The sequence below is a fragment of the Vidua macroura genome, chromosome Z (assembly GCF_024509145.1).
Source record: "Vidua macroura isolate BioBank_ID:100142 chromosome Z, ASM2450914v1, whole genome shotgun sequence".
NCBI classification, from domain to species: Eukaryota; Metazoa; Chordata; class Aves; order Passeriformes; family Viduidae; genus Vidua; species Vidua macroura.
The window spans coordinates 12,730,272-12,750,218 of NC_071611.1; the positions used below are offsets into that span (position 1 = coordinate 12,730,272).

Below are 19,947 nucleotides of genomic sequence, written 5' to 3' on the forward strand. Positions count from 1 at the left end.
TATATGTATATTCCAGCTGTCATACTGATTACCCAGTATTAGGGGTAGAAGTATTTTCAGCTTATGAAATTTGAGTGATAGTTGTAAAACTATATGGATTGGAAGTGAAGTTTGTTTCAAATCTTGTATCTGGACAGTGTGTGTAGATAGTGATAGATATGCTTTGTAGAAATATTTTTGGTTTTTAATTTATTGTGTGACAGCATCTTAAAATTGCCTTTTAAGTGTAATGCATGCTATTCTTCTAATAAACCATGAAAATTACGTGAAATGTTCCAAGATGGAGGTTTAGGCTACTGGTCTTAGTTTTCCAGTCATTTCTGTTTAGGTTGATGTAAAACACTGCTAAGGGTGGCTAAAATACTACTCAAACTGAAACAATTCTGTTACTTGGATAAAAATAATAATTTAAACATTGAAAGTAAAATTTGAAAATAATATTGAAGTCACTGGGCAATTTTAATTTTCTTTCCTAACTTTTTTTGCAAAGAAACAAATGCCAGGAGAGCAGTAGACAGAGGATATGTGCAGGTGCTTATAACGATTTATGTTGATTGGCACCGTCATGATAGTCGACACAGATACATGCTGATACGTAAAGGAGTGTTACAGTGCATTAAAAGTGTTACAAACATCAAACTGGGAAGAAAAGCATTTATTGATGCTAATGGGATGAAAATTCTTTACAACACTTCACAGGTAAGTTTATCCTGATAGGGTTTTTTTATGTTGTTATTTTTGCCTTTTTGGCTATGACCTCAGGTTTGTCATATTTCTTTTATGAGATTCATGGTCATTCCTGATTATGGGAATAAGGATTATATTCTGTACCCCACTGAAACATTGAAAGAGTATAGAATTAAATTTGTATTTGCCGTTGTTTTGCTGTGGCTATCTCTGGGAGGGATAGTTGAACTTAGTTTTAAAAAAGAGGGGGTGAAAATGTCTTTCTATGGTGAAGTTTGGATTTTTAAATTAGATGAATTTGAGTTGCTAGAAGTTTTTCTGCCCTTCAAAGAAGACATGAACCAATTTTTTTGTAAATAGTATAAAAATGTAGTTTGACTTTCAATTTGAGAAATACTTTTCTTTATTTTTCTGTTAACAGGAGTGCCTTGCAGTAAGAACTCTTGATCCTCTTGTCAATACATCCAGCCTAATAATGAGAAAATGTTTTCCCAAAAATCGTCTTCCTTTACCAACTATTAAAAGTGCTTTCCATTTCCAACTCCCAGTTATTCCTGCCAGTGGTCCTGTGGCTCAGCTGTACAATTTGCCTCCTGATGGTATGGTGATTTTGTAGTACTTTGTCTTTGAGTATGTCTAATTTCGCTTTGCGGAAAGTGGAATCAAATAAGTGCACTTATTTGTGTTTTCTGCTAAAAGGACTCTGAGACACTTCTCAACAAGCAAAGGGTCTGTGACTGTGGGTGTGGAGCACCAATTTCTAATGTTAAGTTTAAAGTGATAGAAATTTTGTCCAGACACATGTAGTTATAAAATAAAAGAGGAATAAGGACTAAAAGGTGACATTCACCAAATTCTGAAGTGTAAAGAGCAGGCTGTATTCAAACTTAAGTGGTCTCTCCTTTCAACTCATGTAGCATATATATTTTCTTATGTGGAACGTGTTGTAGTGTACATCCTGTCTTACAGGAGCTTATATCCCTTCCTTTCTTTTTGTTACTTTGATAAATTAGGATGTGATGCGTTTAGATTAATGTTTGCTATTTGAAGCACTGGCCTTTATATGTTATTGTGGTTATTCCTTCATTTGCATAATGAGAAAGTAGAACTGCTTTCTTGAACTGTTGCAGTCTCTTAGAAAACACTGTACTGCAAAGCATTTATATGGTTCTTTGTAGAAAATCTATTCATCCCATTGTGAACACCTTTCATTATTTTCAGGTGATTAATACATATTCCAATAAGGTGAAACAGCTTCAGACCTGGTAAGCAACTAATGAAGTTGCTGTCAGAAAATTAATCTGAAATGAAGGGTCAAAGTCAGCTTATTAATATCTTTTATCCATGATATCTCCTGAAACAAAATCTCCTGAAAGTAAGCTATCCTATTGTGGTTCATGTGGGTCAGACTCCAGTAGTTCAAAGATTGTTTATGTTTTGTCTTCAAAGTAGAAATAGATTTAGAAATGTATTTCAAAACCCACAGGAATTAAATCTCTGCTTAATACAGTAGATTGGTACTGTATTGTACCTATTTAGAAATATCTTTGTTTACTAAAGTGAACTAATGATTTTTTAATAGGTTGTTACCTGTTATGAAAAGAAGTGAAAAACCTAAAGGAAATAGGATACATAGTGCTTTAAAAGGAAGAAGTTTATATTAAAAGACATGTGGAATGTTGCAGGGTGGGTAGAGGTCTGGGTTTATTAAAAATATAATCTTGTATAGTTAGTATTGTAAAAGCAGTACATATAGTCATTCTGAGTACAGTAGAAAATCAGCATAATTTGCAAACTTCTAAATGAGCCTTTTAATGACAATCAGCAAATTTTCTGCATGGAAAACACTATGAGAAAACTTAACAAAACCTTCCCAGCACTAGTTTACTAATTGGTTTTCACATTTTTTTCAAGGAGTACGTGAAAAAGAAAATAAACATGGAGCATCGAAAATCTTCTTTGAGCATGTATAATTGGATTAAATGTATAATCTGCCTTACAAAACCTTTTTGTATTGTAGTGGATGATGTAGTAGATGAAAGTGATGATAACGATGATGCTGAAACAGAATCAGAAATTGAAACTGAAATTGATGATGACAAGGACCAACATTTTAAGGTTGGTAGAGACAAAATTAATAGGCAAAGTCAGATATAACATTTTTTAATTTAAATTGTTTGAATCTGGTATATAAGCGCATTTTAAGTATTAGACGTAGTTTGAGGAGGTTGTCAGGGCAATTTCTAAATTTAAAAAAGCTTCATAACTTAAACAAGGTGTGTGCTGCTTGAAAATATCAACCATTCTTGTTCAGATTGCTTCAGGATTTTTGTCAAAATTTGTTTGCTTCACATGTGATGTATCTGGAGTGCAGTGGAACAGAACCACAGAACAGAACCACTCCTTTAGCAGTGTTCCTTTCCCATCTTGTACTTCTCTCAGCCTGCTTTTCTCATGTAAACTGGTCCATAAGGAGGAGCTGCTCTAACCTTTTCCAGCATTCTGGATTGGTATTGGCTAGATCAGTGTTTCAGCAAGATAGCTGAATTTCAGCCAGCTGTAGAGGTAGACATCGTACCTCTAACTGTTGTACCACTTAGGGACGGTATTCTCCTGTTCTCTAGCTGCCAGTTGGGACATGGATGGGTATTTAGTCAGAACTGCCTTATTCTATATTTTTGTGTTATGTGTATTCAGGAGTTAATAGAATTGTCTATCCATGAACTGGAAAAACATAATATATTCAAGGATCTCATGAGCCCGGATGGAGGGAGTATCTTCCATAGAAGCAGTATTGCTTTGTCACTGCAATCAGGTGAAGTCTTCACATTCCAAGTTCTGTGCTGGGAATATGCACAGATTTCATGTAAAATCTGGTATCTGTGTATACAAAGATTGGATGAAAGCAAGTAAATTGAGATGTTTGTAATACTGCTGTTGAAATGGAGGTGTAGGCATACTAATAATACTGAGCAGTCTAGATCATCATGGTGAAGGCAGCAGTTCAGCTATTTTTTAAATAGTGGTATTTTATCTTTTAAAGCATGGCTGTATCAGGTGTAAAGGTGAATGTTTCAGATTAATGTGTAGAAGTTCATTAATTTTGGATGCAAGATTAATTTGTTCTGGTGATCTTTCAGAATGATGATATTGAGACTGATATTAATAAACTGAAACCTAGACAGGAATTGGGAAGACCCATAGAAGAACTGAAAATGTATGAGCAATTTTTCCCAGAACTTTCAGAAAACTTTCAGGTAAAGTATATTGTTCCCAGGACATTTCTGGCCATGTCAGGTTGACTCTGGAATATACTTTGATGTTCTTTTTTGGGTGGACAGTTCCTCTAGCCAAGAATCAGGGGTCTGCAGTTCTGGACCTACATATGGGAGTACTTTATCATAAATTATTTAGTTAGGTGTTATGGTTGCTTCAGTCTTACTGAGAAAGGGGTACACTTGGTAGATATAAAGGAAAACTGTTTTCTGATGTCTGATTATTGTATACAGCAGAAAGTAAAATAGTGAAGAAGGACATGAGATTTCTGAGAACGCTTAATTGTATTCGGCATCTCCTTAAATGCTGTGCACCTGCTTAAAATAGGTAGTTAAAATGTCTAGGTAATTGCATTGACTTTATACTTTGTTTTTAATGAACTGCTTGTTATTGCTTTAAGGCCTTTTTGTAAAAGCCAAACTCATTGCTCTGATGCAAAAGACAAACTCTGATGTAAAAGACAAACTTCATTGCTCTGATGCCTTGTAACAGCTGTCACCTTTTAAATTTCATTTAAAACAATGAAAGACAAATGTTTCTAATGTACTTGAAACTTGGGAACAGTATATTTTTTGTTAATAATCTTTTAAATTATTTTTTCACCTTTGTTTTTTAAGGAATGGGACTTAGTTCCCAAGGAACCAAAGCCTTTTGTACCTGATGCAAATTTGAGTGGACCTATTGTTGTTCCTACAGCCAGTGAGGAGCACTCTACTGAAACAAACACATCAACAAAAGGAGTTGCTTTAAAGGAGTGCAATCCTTTATTGACAGAGGAATGCAATAGAAGGCCAGTGTTTCTGGAACTACCAAAGAAAGAGAGCATGAAAGGCAGTAGTTTACATCACCAAAATGATCAAAGAAACATGCTTCCTTCATGCCAATGTCTAAGCCAAGAAATTGTGAAAGGCTTGGACAGAATCAGTCTCCAGAATAGTGCAAAAAATGATCAATATTATGGTACAGGATGTGTCGTAAAGAAGGAAAGCAAAGCTAACATTACTACACTTGCTTGTAGTAAACCCTGTGAGCATGTTTCACCCTGTGGAAGTAGTCTCTTTGAAGGATCATCTGTCCAGCTGGGAAAACTCTGCTGCACTGGAGTGGATTCAGAGGAGGAGGACGATTCTAGATCTAGTTCATCAGGAGAGCATACCATGCTTCAAGTTTCTGATGTATCACCAGTTCATGACTGTGATCTTTATCTTGAAATGGTGAAGAACACAAAGTCTATTCCGGAATACTCAGAAGTGGCCTATCCAGATTATTTTGGCCATATTCCACCCCCATTTAAGGAACCTATTCTGGAAAGGCGATATGGGGTGCAGAGGTGAGTTACCGTACTCCGTTTTTCCTTGTTGTTTTCATTCCTTTGAGAAACAGTGTTTAGGATGAGATTAACCTGATGATCTCCAGAGGTCCCACACAACCCTAACTATGGCTGTGATTAACAAACGACTGTTAATCACAATTGCTGCTTACTTGGGCATTTAAAACAGTTGCCAGTGAAAAGCAGTTTGAAGGTAGGTGAGTATGCATTGATCAGTACAGAGCCATAAAGAGGAACACAGTCTGATTCTGTAATTGCTAATTCTGGAATTCAATTTCTAAATATGAAATTCAATTGTGTATTCTCCCTTTCTCCCTCCTCATCATTTCCCATGTAAATCCTGTAGTTTGCAAAATAACAAACCAACCTACAAAACCCACCACCAACTAAACTTAAAAATCCTCACCTGAATGCTCCTTTCAGGTCTTAGCAAAGATAGGACAGTTAATAATTAAAAGATTCTTCACCTCTTTTCTCTGCTGAACTGAAAATCTGTCTTTCAGGGGAACATGGTGGAGAAAGTTAATAAATTAATACACGAAAGCATTTGGCTTTAGTGTTCACAGTATAAGAGAATTTAGAGTTAACAAATGCAGAGCATGCACTTTGTGTTAGGTCCTGCAGAATGACATATAACAAAAACCATATGAACACACCCTTTTATGTTTTCACTGAGCAATAATAGAAGATGGTGAAGAGTGATGAGATTCTTCAGAATAATTTGTGGAAGTGGTATGAAGAGCTGGCTAATATTACATAGTGAGTTACTGTAAAAACAATATGTGAGTACAGTAGCAGAACATGTAGAGCTATGAGACCTCATAGCTAATTGCCTAATTATGAGACCGAATACCTTCACCTTTATACTGATGACTATAACCAAATTAATGAGTTTCTCTTTATTTATATTTAGATATTAAAATGATTAAGAGATTAAGTGTCTTTAGGTGGTTGAATGAAAATCCTTCAGCTGTTTGACACAAGTAATGAAAAAGTGATCTTTGTAGTGAAATGACAAGTGCTGGAACACTAATGACATAATGAACATATTATTCAGTGTTGAAGGAGGAGAATCTTCCCTAGCAAGTTATTTATTAGATATATTCAGTTGATTTAGAAGGGAGGTAGTCTTGAGTCAGGAATCACCTAAGAACTGCATTTAAGCAAATCTTGCAAATCCTTATGTATGTTTTTGTAGTAATTAATAATTCTGAATTTCCCTGAATAAAAACATTGAGCGAAGTCAGATACAATTTGTCTTTCTAGTGCTCATTGTTAGATATAAAGCACTGGAAAAGTAAACCTTGTACGATTATACATAAGGCTGATTTCTACACCATGAAGATAATTTTAGGGTATATTTTAACTTGTAATGTTCTATTTTTGTTGTATTTTTTATGTTGAAAGTAACTTCTTGAGGTCTTGTGGGGAACAAGAATGAAATACCAGGTAATATGGCTAAACCTGAATCAAAAATCCAGCATCACATTTTAAAGGAACACTGTTTTAAGAATTCCATTTTCTACAAACGACTCAGTCTTGATACTGCAATATAAAAATCTTCTCAGAAATTGTTTAAAAACGGCATAATCTTTTCATGATTTCATAGTTTATAGTGGATTGTAAAAATTGTTTGGTAGGGGACATGGAAAAGCTTTAAAGTCTTTTACAAAGCTGTCTCCTAACTCTTGACATTCAGTGTGATCTACGTTCTCTGTCATGTAAGCACTTGGTTACTGCTCATTGGGAAAGTCTTACTTAGAAAATAAATAGTTGCTTTAATCCATGCATGTAATTTGAGAAAATATTGTGTGGGGTCTAAGTGTGACTTAATGGATTTTCTTCTTATTTTTATTAGGACAATGTAGGATTTGGGGTTTTTTTTAGTCTTTCAATGTGCCAGGAGATTGAATGTTTTTGAATTTGTGCTTTGGAGTGCTTTTTCTTTCTCTTTTAAATTTAGTAGCATGTAATTAATTATCACAAAATATTTCACCAATGTATTATTGTTAGGATAAATGAAATTGATTATAGCTGAAGTGTTTGATACTACTCTTTTTAGGAAGAAAATTATATAGTAAAACACCCTATAAATTTAGATATTTCTATTCCTTAAAAATTTAGTTGGTTTGGGGTTTTTTTTTCTGTACACTTTAGTGTTTTCTAATCATCAGGATCCACAAAGGAGTAATCTCTAAGCACAGGGCTCATATCAACAGTGTTGGTCCTAGATTTCTTTTTCCTTTAATTTTCTTTAAATAGTTTGTCTTCATTTTTTGGAACGTGAAAATGTCTGCTACTACTTCTCCTTCTCATGAGCATCTTGAATACTATTTCTTCTTGGCTTTCATCTACACTGGTTAATATAGTGGTATTTAAATTATGTTATTATTTATAAAATACTTATTATGGATTTTCATTGATGGATTTTGTCTTGGCAAAACTCCTGTGATATTAGGGAGTGTTATGGCATTTTAGAGGCATGCCAAGATTGAATGAGTTTTCTAAGATCAAGTGTAAGGTCAAAAATCTGTGATTCTGTCCTGAGCTGAACCTATTGAGATGGATTCTGGTGAGTCAGCCTTGTCACAATATTGTCAGTTGAATTTAAACTTGTGACTTCTTTTCTTTTTCAGTTAATTTCAGTTTAATACAATGTGCTAGAGTTGTGCACTTACCTTCTTTTTTTTTTTCATTTGTTAAGAGTATTTATTTTAATTCAATTGAGAATTTCCAGTAAATATACTTTACCATTCTGTTTCTGTATTCTTCATTGTTAATCTACCTCCTTTTCTTCTTATTGCAGGTGCTGTGCAAGCTTTTCCACACAGCTCTGCCACTATATTTCATACTTGAACTGCAACACATTCTTACTTTTCCAAGCCAGGACCTAGATACTGCCAGTTGTGCAATGGTTTTATGTTCTGGATAAGCACACACCTGACATTTGGCTGACGTCACCAAATTCTTTCTTATTTGTTACATAGTCGATAAATGAACCTAGATCTCCAGAGGTGAAAAGCTAGTTCACTAACACACTCACTGTATGACCTACTCCCTAAAACTCTTTAATTTTGGTTATGGTAGGATTCATTTAAGTTACTAATGTTATCAAGTGTTGTCATGTATTAAAGTATTAACATAAGTAATGGTTGAGTAATTTCTGCTTCTATTATAAAGTATGAAACTGCATTTTTTTCCTTCAGATAAAACCCAGTGAGTTGTGTGCATGAAAACTCAGTTCCCTCACATACAAATATTGGATTCAGGCAGCTGTGAATGCAGGTGTTTAAACTTAAATACACCTTGACTTTGTGCACATAAATGGGGGTGAAGCTGAGGAGTGTCTGAACTGTACCACTGTCTTCATGTCAACTTCATTAGTTTCCGTGTATGAGGCAATTCCTCTTTTGTGATTGGAAACAGTAAGTGACAATTTAAGTGAGAACTCTGCTTTTCTTTTTTAGGACAAAAATCTGTCAAGATATTGAAAGGCTGATTTATCAAAATGACATTATAGATAGAGTTGTGTATGACCTTGATAATTTGAGGTAAGTTTTTACCTTTCTGTAAACAATATTCAAGTAATACTTAAGCCAGTTCTACCTTCTTTGTGATATGACTCATAATATTTACAGCAGATTTCATACTAAGTTTGATCTGACATAACAGTGCTTTTGCTATCTAGGCTGTATTTGGAGGAAGGACCAAAATAGTTTCTGAATTGATAAGTGAGGACTAAAATAAAGCTATTTGGTTTAGCTAAGTTTGTTTTATTAATTTTGGTCCCCTTTTCTACTCATAGTTGTTCTATACCAGAGGAAGCAGATGTTTTGAAGTTTAATTCCAAATTTGAATCTGGAAACCTACGGAAAGTTATTCAGATCAGAAAGTAAGATATTTGAATGCTACTTTTCATGGTTTAGGCCTTTTATTTCTGCTTCTTACGATCATTGATATGTTTTTGTTAATTTTCAGAAATGAGTACGATCTAATTCTGAACTCAGATATAAATAGCAATCATTATCATCAATGGTTCTACTTTGAAGTCAGTGGAATGAAAACTGGCATTGGTTACCGGTTTAACATCATCAACTGTGAAAAGTCAAACAGTCAGTTCAACTATGGTAAGATATGTTTCTTTGAGAAGAAATATGTAAAAAATACCTGTGATAGTCAACTCAGCTGTTTCCTTCCCTCCTCCACAGGATTAGCAGTATTCATGTTGTCAGTTTAAATTCTTTATTTTAATAATATTGCTAGAAAATATTTTGATAGCTGTAGTTAAAAAGAAGAAATGCATCTTAAACCAAGGGCTGTCAGTTTTTAAAATGAAGTTTTGTTGTAAGTGAGGCCAAAGCAGAAGAAATTTACTGGTAACTGCAACTACAATTGTCTTAGGACCATTGGGCAGAGGAGAACAACAACAAAACCTGTTGATTCACTCAGATCAACAAGAATGACAGTTGTCTTAATTAATTTATTTCTACATAGGGGTAGATGTGAATGTAAGTGGAGACATTCCAAAACAGTTTTGTCTTACTGATGGTAAAGAAAAATAAGTCTACTTTGAAATACTGGGGTTCATAAGTGAACATCGCTGTCTGTAGTAAGTAGTGTTTGCAGTGTATGCCTCATTCAAACATTTACAAATGGCTGAAAATACCTTTCTTCCTTTTGTATGGGAGTGTGTATGTAGTGTGTAGGTCACTCAGCTTAAAACTGTTTGTTTTTTTCCTGCTATATTCTGAAATTTGTCCTTTAAGAAGGAAGAAATTCCTCCTCCCACCTTGAGCTTCAAACTTTTGTTACTGAGTAATATTGTGTTTTCCTTTGTTATACACTTTCATCCACATCGATCAAGTCACAGAATACCAGGTAGTTTGACCAGTAATAAGATGCTTTTAAGTTACTTACTAATCTTCATCAGTCAGTTCAGATTTTTTTTTTAATGTTGTGCATACTTAATAATTTCTTTTGATTTTTTTATTTTACTGATTGAGTCAGTCAGTGTGATTGGCTAATAATCTAATAATAAATTATATTCAATTACTATGTATTTTTTTCTCCTCTAACTTCATATTAAGTATTCAATGTGAATATATTATCAAAAAACCCCAGACTTTAAAGAGCTACTTGTTAAAAAAATTGTGCTGAAACATCAGGTTTTTTTCAGTTATTTACCTGAATGGATGATAGTATCAAATTTTTGCGTATTCTGTGAAGCCTTTTCATAGTGTGAGTTGGATGGAGTGGAACTGAAGACTGCTTGTACTCTACCATTCATGCAAACCTCAGCTTTCATTTAAACATTCCATTTTGGTCTTCCATAAGTCTTTTCTTTGGTTGTTATTTTCTGAAAATCAGTAACCTTTCATCATCTGGTTTAAAAAGAACACAGTACAATACCCAGACATTCATGAAAATGCACTCTGATAGTGAGTGAATAAGTAGAGGTAATTTGTAGAGTTGTAAGTGTTGATGTGGTCCATTACTGCTAATATGTTTCTGTTTAATGGTAAGCATTAAAGTGAGATGCATTTCTTCTTTCAGGTATGCAGCCCCTCATGTATTCTGTTCAGGAAGCACTACGTTCTCGACCATATTGGACTCGTGTTGGGACAGATATTTGTTACTACAAGTAAGTACCCACACAAACCAAACGTACAGCAAATCTTACATTGAAGGTTAACGTGAGGTACAGTCTTTGGGCAGAAGTTCTTTTTTCTGCATTTGATAGTTCTATGTTACTCTGTTGTGAAAAGGGTTTTTTTTCTGAGTTACTACAGAGAGTAATATATATGATAGAAATATACAGACTCTCATTTTGTAAGCATACTACTACTATTTAAGCTGTTAATAGTTTATACTTTTCTTAGAAATTGGACACTGTTTCTGGGAAGCTTTTAAGGGAACATATACATGCATGCTTACTTGAAATCCTGTTAGTAACTTCCAGTAATACTGGTCTCATGGTCCTTGTGATAAGCCTTCTGTAATCTGTGGTGGAATTATTGGAGTTAATGGAATTATTGTAGAGGAGTTCTAAAACACACAATCAGATGGTGCAGCATATCAACATGTAATCCTTCTTGGTTGGTGGCTCTTTGCTTACTTTTTCGGTTTGTTTTTGTTTGTTTTATTTTGTTGGTTGTTTTTCTTTGCTCACCTTTTATCAATGAAAATGAATGTGTGTATCACTGTTATAATAAAGTATCTTTAAAGCTGGTGGGAACCTATATTTAACCTGTATGTACATAGAAGAGAAATACAGTCTCTAAAAATCCTTCTGACCCTTAGAATGGATGTTCAGAAATAATCAATAGTATGAAAAAATATTATTCTAATGTGTGTATTGCCTTCATTTTTTGATTTAGGAATCACTTTTCAAGAAGTTCAATTGCTGCTGGGGGCCAGAAAGGAAAATCCTATTACACAATTACATTCACAGTGACTTTCCATCATAAAGATGATGTATGCTACTTTGCTTACCATTATCCATATACATACTCAACTTTAAAGGTGAGAAGCTGTATCTATTATATAAATGGCTATTTATAATATTAGTATAATATATCACATTTGTGACTGAATTAATTTTTTTATGAAGTTCAAAATGCTCCTTTCAAGGGAGATTTTTCATAATATTAGTATTTAGATTGACAAAATGTCTAGGTTGTTCTAATGAACAGTCCCAGGAAAAAAAAATTGATGGTTACAGGCTTAATGGATTTCTTGGGTATCACAAAGATGATTATGTGACTGGAGCATCTCTCTTATGAGGAAAGACCTCAAGCAGACATGACTGAGAGGGGACCTCATAAATGTCTGGAAGTATCTAAAGGGAGGTGTGTCGAGAGGATGGAGCCAGGCTCTGCTTGGTGGTGCTGAGAACTGGGACAAGAGGGAACTGGCACAAACTGATGCACAGGAAGTTCCACCTGAACATGAGAAGGAACTTCTTTACCGTGCAAGGGACCAAGCCCTGGAACAGATTGCAAGGAGAGTTTGGGGAATCTTCATCCCTAGGGAGTTCAAACATTGTCTGGACAGAATCCTGTTCAATGTGCAATAAGATGGCCCTGCTTCTTATGGGGTGTTGGACGAGATGGCCCACTCTTGTCCCTTTCAGCTTTATGCATTCTGTGATTCTGTAATAATTGACTGGAAGCAGTGCTAATTCAATGGAGTGTTTCTGTTGGAATTAAATTACTTGTATCCTGTTCTACATATACTTTTTGATAAGTAAAGCTGCTGTAACTAAGATAATTAGAGATCTTTTTAGGTTTATGAATTGTCTAAGGAAGTCTTCTGAAGCTTTTAATACTAAGCAAAATTCATTTGGCTAGAATGTCTCTTGTTTGCCTCTGTCACAGCAATGAAAGCAAAGCAGACAATTCAGTGGCCAGTGTAGAGCAGCTTTAAATGCAGCTTTTCACTAAACTATGCCAGCTTTTGAAAGAAGTACCTGTGAAGGGATGTTATAAGCAACTGCTGCTTCCAGCAGCTCCTGGTCCTGGAGGTTCCTCCTGCCCAGCTGCTGGAGGCCAACCAAGGTACCTGGGGGTCTCTGTCCCAGGCTGATGGACATGGCTCCTGCTTTCCTGTTTGCTTATATATTCACTAGCAAGTCTGACTACGTATCCCAGAGAGAGAAAGAGGCTTATGTGCACATACTTATGCATGCCCACTCCTGCCTGGCAGGGTTGGCTACATGGACTGGCACAGACAAGGCACACCCCTGTGTAACAATACTTGCATAACAGGTACAGACACCCCATCCTCCTCTGCAGTTGGTGTGGATTGCTGTTCCACTAGTAAAAGTACAAGCCAGCCTACTCTCTAAAATCAGAAGTGTGTTTGTGGAACACTGGCATGGCCCATCCATGCCATAGCCCTGTCTCAATCCCAGGTCTCTCTTACCTGCTGTGCAGGCCTCCAGTTTGCAGTCTAGTCCAGCCTGATGCTCACTAGCAAAGAGATGTGTGCACTTGCACACTTATCTCAGAGGCACTCTGCACTTGTGGCTTTGCCCAGATGCCAGCGTGGTCTGTCAGCCTGCTTGATACCCCTCCCTTGACCTGGGGCCCATGCTGTCTGGGTAGCTTACCACAAAGTTTACTAGTAAGTTTCATGTGTGCCCCCACATACACCACTGCAGGGAAGATGCATATGTCCCAAATTATCCGGTTCTGTTTGTTTATCAGGTGATTCTCAGGTTTCTCCTTGTTTATCAGGTGACTCTCTCCAAGTCTTTGTCTGTAGGTTTTTAATGGCCTGTTCAAAGAGCGACTGACTTTGGTCTTTGCTATGGTTTCCGTTACATCTCAGCTCTCTGTTCCCATGTATTGATTCTTCCTTTACTTATTACCTCTTTTTGCAGCGAAAAGGTCCCTGATCAGACAACCTTAATGAAGCAGAGGTTCTGACCTTCCATATACCCTTATAGAACCATCTGTGTACAATAATTTACCCTCTTTTCCTCCCTCTTTCTCAAAGCAGTTAGAAAACCAGACTCTGTAAAGAGAAGTATTCAATCAGTCAGAGATGTAGAAAATGGTATTTCATAGTCAAAATTATCCTGGAAATTTGAACATTATTTAGAACATCTAAAAGAAAGATATGTTAAATAGTACATTTGAAATACGCTGTCATATGTTACTGCAAAGAATTTGAAGTATTTTTTCATTATTTTTGGCATGAAGATGCATCTTAGGAAGCTGGAATCTATGCACAACCCTCAACAGATATATTTTCGGCAAGATGTTCTCTGTGAGACCCTGGCTGGCAACAGCTGTCCATTAGTCACTATTACAGCCATGCCAGAGTCCAATTACTATGAACATATCTGTCAGTTCAGTAAGTATGACTCTTCTTTCTCATCACCTAGTTTTACATTATTTTCAGTTATTTGTAGAAAAAAATTTAGTCTTAACCACTGTGCAGTGTAAAAATAGCAATGTAAAAATAAGGTAAATGAATTTTGTGACACTGAGAGGCATCAGTATTCAGGATTTGTTTTGTATTTAATAATACTTATTTGTGGTAGTGAAACAAAGATATTTCTATCTTTAAATGTGAGAGTATATATTAATGTGTTTTAAATTTTTGCTGCTAGGTTTGTACGTTACATCTTGCAGACAGCACTTCTTGGAAAAGAATACTGGATGACTAACTTTTTTCTTAAAATGCTGAGGTTATTAGCTTGTCAAAAAATCTTTCATAAAGCTAACATCTAGCTACTGTTATTGAAATGAACTTTTGCCATTTCCTGATTTGTTTGTCCACCTCAGTATTTTTCTTGGCTATGTCATGAAAGTTGAATCATAACTGTCAGCTCAAATTAGTTGTGTAATTGTCTGATCAAATTTAAAACTCCATTGTGATAGTTCTGTAATTAGCAGTCCTTTCAAAAATGTTGTGGCAAGCTGTATCAATAATACCAATACTCAGTAATACTCAACTCATAAATGTTTTTTGCATTGTTATAAATGCAGTGGACTATTGGCTCTTTTTCCAATCAATGAACTGTTTACTTAGCTTAAATCATATTTTGCAATTTCTATGGATATCTCTTTCAGGGAATCGTCCTTATATATTCCTGTCTGCTCGTGTGCATCCTGGAGAGACTAATGCAAGCTGGGTTATGAAGGGAACACTGGAATACCTTATGAGCAATAGTCCAAATGCACAGTGTTTACGGGAATCTTATATTTTCAAAATTATTCCCATGCTCAATCCAGATGGTGTCATCAATGGAAAGTAAGCATATATTTACTCACAAATGTTTAACCTGTACTCTAATTCTTTGCATCAATATTTAAAAATAAAGAATCTAAACTAATCCTGCAAAAGTACAAATGCAATACATAATGTGATAAAAAAGCAATTGACACTTGCAATATTGCTAGGATTTTTGGCTTCTTAAAAGGCAGTTACATTCCTTCACAAATTTAAGTTTTACAAAAATATTTCCAGTTGTTCATGGATGATAATCCTCCCTTATGGGATTAGACATGAAATTTTAATTGTCTCTCTGTCTTGGATTTGTGTAAGAGTGTTATATGAGACCACACCTGCGTTTAGGAGTAGCTAAACAAGTTCATGGTCTACATGAAAAAAGTAAGTGCCTTATATTTGAGAGAGCCTTTTACATAATTTTTTTTAAAAGGTGGAAAGTTATAGGTGTGCAAGAGAAAGGGTAATAGCATATCGTGGTTTGATTGAAGTTATTAATAGTAGTTATTTCAATTGCTACACATTTCTTAATAAATTTAAGGGATATTTCACAACTTGTTGAAACTGCTATGAGTAAACATTGAGCACTCTACATTTACTTGGTTGCAGGGAATTCATGTGAAATGGAAATTTTGCTATGGTGAAGCTGCAGTTTCTATTCATCTACTATAGGTACTATTTTAAAAGGTTTTGTGAACAAAATAACAAAAGTAAAACTAATTACAGATTTCAGTAGAACCTTGTCTTTATATATGTAAAAGAATGTGTATACTAGAATACACATAATTAAATAATTCAGGGTACAGGGACCATTAAGAAGGCTGTCCCAGCAGGCACAGTCTAAAGGCAAATGTAGTGAAGATGACTGCATGATCATGAAATTCTGCAAGTTTAAAAGTTCTTGCTGATAGCTGACTGAATACAGAGATAGTCTTTTTGTTTCCTGGGTTGTTTCAGGTTTTTTTGTCCTTGTTTTTCTCAGAGCTCCTTGTCTCCTAACAACTTCACATTTCAAGCATTAGATTTCTAGTTGACATTAGTCTCTAAATTACAGAAGACACCAAAATTTTAAAGATACCATATGTATGAAATTACTGATTTTTGAACTAGAATTTGGATAGAATTGCAAGCCTTCAGTTTCAACAGCAAATAAGTAATATTACAGTTGGCTTCACCTAAGAGGCTACTTCTAATTAATTTTTAGATTTTCTGTAACATAGCTTAAAACACCCCAAACATTTCTATTATTTGGCATGTTAGAAAATTGAAGTTTGTTTCTTGCCAGACTCCTTCCAAAGAAGCAGTGTTGATGAGGAAAACTTGAGGTGGGGGGGGAGGCTTATTTAAAAGTATGATTATACAGACTACATCATGCGTTTTTCCACCCCCCCACAATAGCCACCGTTGCTCTTTAAGTGGAGAAGATTTAAACAGACAGTGGCAAAATCCAAATCCAGATCTGCATCCCACTATTTACCATGCTAAAGGGTTACTGCAATATCTGGCTGCTATAAAACGTTTGCCTTTGGTAAGTATGTGTGTGTAAGCAATTCTGAATATTTTTAACTTTGTCTATATAGCTAGTCTATAAATTAAACATTTTGATATGGTCTTGTAAACCATGTCACACTTAAATTTGATTTGGAGAACTGGTCTTCTGCAAACCTGTAGATGTAAATCTGTTACATTGGCTAGGCTAGGAGGTTAAACCTTCCTTAGATCAATCACACACTTTTTGTCTTAATGTGAGTTAATTATATAAGGGATTGTGTTGCCTACAAGGGATTGTTCTTTGGAACATTCAACAGTACAAATAAAAAAAAAAGTCTTTCTATTACTTTCTTAAAATTTTAATTCCTTATGCCTTGAGTTTATTTTGCCAAATGATTTATTATAGGTCTACTGTGATTATCATGGTCATTCTCGTAAAAAGAATGTATTTATGTATGGCTGCAGCATCAAAGAGACAATGTGGCACACAAGCGTTAATGCTGCCTCTTGTGACCTGATGGAAGACCCTGCTTACAGGGTGAGTTTGACATTTTACCTTTTATTTGGCATGGGTTTGGAACATCCTTTTCAAATAGTATCCTGATCCTGTCCTATGCAAATAATGACTCTATAGCATAAGCAGACTTATTTAAAATCACCTCTTTTTAGTTTGTGAGTGTACTTCAAACTACACTTCATGAAACTTTAAACATTATATATAGAGTGCTTTATTTTTTTTTTTGTTTCTTTACATCAATATTTACTTTTTTTGTTTTTAATATTACTTTTATAGAAAATAGATGAAAAATACGCTTCTGTGCATTTATAATTACCAGATTAAAAAACAAATCATTGAGGCATGGCAAACAATATTCTAGCAACAAGGCAAAAAAGAAACTGAGTTGTTCTGAGAAATAGTTATTTTTGTATATGGAAATATGCAAGATTCCTTTTTATTTATTCCTTTATATAAAGATACAGTGTAGTTAAGACATGTGCCCCTAATTAGGTATATATAATAAACTTGCACAAACACATCCTCTGCATTGTATAAGCTTTCAAAAATGTAAAAAAATTTAGAGAATTACATGTTTCTTGGAGTGTTAGCTATTTCTTCTGTGTCTCCCTCCATTGCTGCCTCCTGGGAACTGCAAACCTGTGTGACCTATGGGCATGCAGGCCCCGTGTTTTTTGAAAAGATTCAGAGTTAAACTTCAAAAGCATGTGAATGCATGTTAAAACACTTGTTATGCATTCTTGAGTACAGATGCTTTCTGATTTTTTTTTCCTATTTAAATCTCCCTCACAAAAAAAAAAAAAAAAAAAAATAAAAAAAATCTGTGGCTTCTTGATTTTCTTGCGTGATTGCCCGGATGTTGAGCCAGATGCCAATCACGTCTTTTGCTCTAACACATTTATGTGGGGTTTTGTCACTTCAGCATGCACTACTGTAGTGCACAAAAGACAGTAGTGAATAAGAGCTATTGGAAAAAGCCTTTCATTTTCAAAAAGATGGACTGAAATGTTTGGGCAAGCTTGCACTAATGGGTTATGTATTACTACTGAAATAATAAATTTGAAGCAGTCATGTGTTTTGTCTTAACTGACACAAATAAAAACTGGAAAGAATAGTCATTTAGCAATAGTGAAATATATATATTTGCATGACCTTTTCACTGAAACTGTCATGTAAACAGAACTGAACTTTGATTCACATGCTTGAAGTGAAATATGCACGCAAGTGCTTCGCTGAATGCAAGTGAATTTTATGTGTTAATAAAATACTGCTTTTGTTAGGTCTGTAAATGGGATTTCTGAAACAGTCTGCAGTTGAATTAATACTTAAGTGGAGTATGTGATACACTTAATTTGAGCAAACTTAGCTTCGTGAGTTAGGAGGGATGGTGATCAGCTGAAGAAGAATTCTCCTGTATCCTGATCCTTATTTGCATGACTAACAATTTTAGTGACTGAACCTGTAAAAAGGGATATTAAAAACTAGGAAAAGGCCTGAAGACACTGTTACTTGAACACACTGAGTTTTGAAAACTCGAGATGGAGAATTGTTTCTTTCTTGTTTTTTTAATGCAAACTGCACCAAATTTTCTGGTAATGGTTTGTGGTTACATTGTCCCTTTTCACCTCCATCCATATGGGAAATAAAAGAATCGCTGTTTTTTTTCAAATTGCTGTCCTGTAGGCACTCCCCAAGATCCTGAGTCAGACTGCCCCCGCATTCTGCATGGGCAGCTGCAGCTTTGTAGTGGAAAAATCCAAGGAATCTACAGCACGAGTTGTTGTCTGGCGAGAGATAGGAGTACAAAGGAGCTACACAATGGAAAGCACATTATGTGGATGTGACCAGGGCAAGTATAAAGTAAGAGGATATATCAGTTAATATTTCTTACTTTTTAATTTCTTCCCTTTGCACTGGTATCTTCTTCTGTAACCCTGCTTGCTCAATTCTTGCTTGCTTTAAGCTTTTGAAACCTTTTAAGGTCTGGGTAGGCTAGTGTTAGGATGAAATGATAAAATTTTCAACTTTGTAGGTTGCATAGCAGTTATGCTTATGGGCTGTTTTAACAAGATTAATATTAATCATTGCTTGTACCAATGTGTATGCATGCAGTTAAAAAAACACAGAACTGTTCTGTCCAAAAGATTATTAGGATTGTGTAGTAGCATATGCCAATATTATAATAAAAATTTCCTTTATATATATATGGCAATTTCAGACTTCACCATGGCAGATCATGGATCTTCAACAGATATTTAGCAATGTCCCTTACAGAATTTTCCCATATAGCTGGGGAAACAGGTTTACAAATCAAAACATTTTCATACCCACTTACCAGCACTACAAATTACACATCATGTCTGAACTCACATAGTTGTGTGGCTTCTTGACTTACAATTTGTTTTCATTTTCTCTCCTTGAAAAGTGTTAACAGGGCTGCATATCTGAAAACAAAAGGTGACTCTCTTGGTAGTGTCTCACTATTAGACGGCATGTATGGAAGAAGTGGATTTCTCTGCTTGAAAGTTGAGTTTAGGCATGCTAATCAAGAAAATGATTACAAGCCTCAAATAAGGTGCTTGACAGAAAGAGGTTTAGAAGTCTGGGTGGGACAGAAGCAAACAAAAAAAAAGAGTTGAAACAAGATATATTTAGTATATTAATGTATGCTCCAACAGCTGTGCTTATATCCCTATAGAGTAGAAAGATATTTTGTTGAGAATTTCAGTAGGCCTGTAAGTACTACATTTTGTCAATTAACAACAGATTCATTCCTGCTGTTGTCAGAATATTCCTCAGATAATAAAGCTTATTATAGAGCGTTAAAAAAAGATAAATCATCCAGTTTGCTTATTTTGGAATTTTGAAAATATTCTTAGACATGGACCCTCATGGCTTTAGCAATGTT

At 35.0% G+C, this 19,947-nt stretch overlaps 1 protein-coding gene across 4 annotated transcripts in view; it reads left to right on the forward strand.

Moving 5' to 3' along the window:
- The window catches only part of AGTPBP1 (ATP/GTP binding carboxypeptidase 1), a 60,500-nt gene that overhangs the window by 23,350 nt on the left and 17,203 nt on the right, over positions 1–19,947 (forward strand). For 3 of the 4 annotated variants that reach the window (XM_054003622.1, XM_054003621.1, XM_054003620.1), the window contains exons 11-25: positions 491–699; positions 1,109–1,286; positions 2,708–2,805; positions 3,828–3,944; positions 4,581–5,293; positions 8,761–8,844; positions 9,099–9,185; positions 9,272–9,420; positions 10,847–10,934; positions 11,671–11,815; positions 13,999–14,152; positions 14,875–15,055; positions 16,430–16,559; positions 16,929–17,060; positions 18,723–18,899. In XM_054003622.1, coding sequence (XP_053859597.1) covers positions 491–699; positions 1,109–1,286; positions 2,708–2,805; positions 3,828–3,944; positions 4,581–5,293; positions 8,761–8,844; positions 9,099–9,185; positions 9,272–9,420; positions 10,847–10,934; positions 11,671–11,815; positions 13,999–14,152; positions 14,875–15,055; positions 16,430–16,559; positions 16,929–17,060; positions 18,723–18,899 — 2,642 coding nt within the window. Of the gene's footprint in view, positions 1–490; positions 700–1,108; positions 1,287–2,707; positions 2,806–3,827; positions 3,945–4,580; positions 5,294–8,760; positions 8,845–9,098; positions 9,186–9,271; positions 9,421–10,846; positions 10,935–11,670; positions 11,816–13,998; positions 14,153–14,874; positions 15,056–15,640; positions 15,704–16,429; positions 16,560–16,928; positions 17,061–18,722; positions 18,900–19,947 lie in introns of those variants that run through there. The other variant, XM_054003624.1, reaches the window with a different exon arrangement.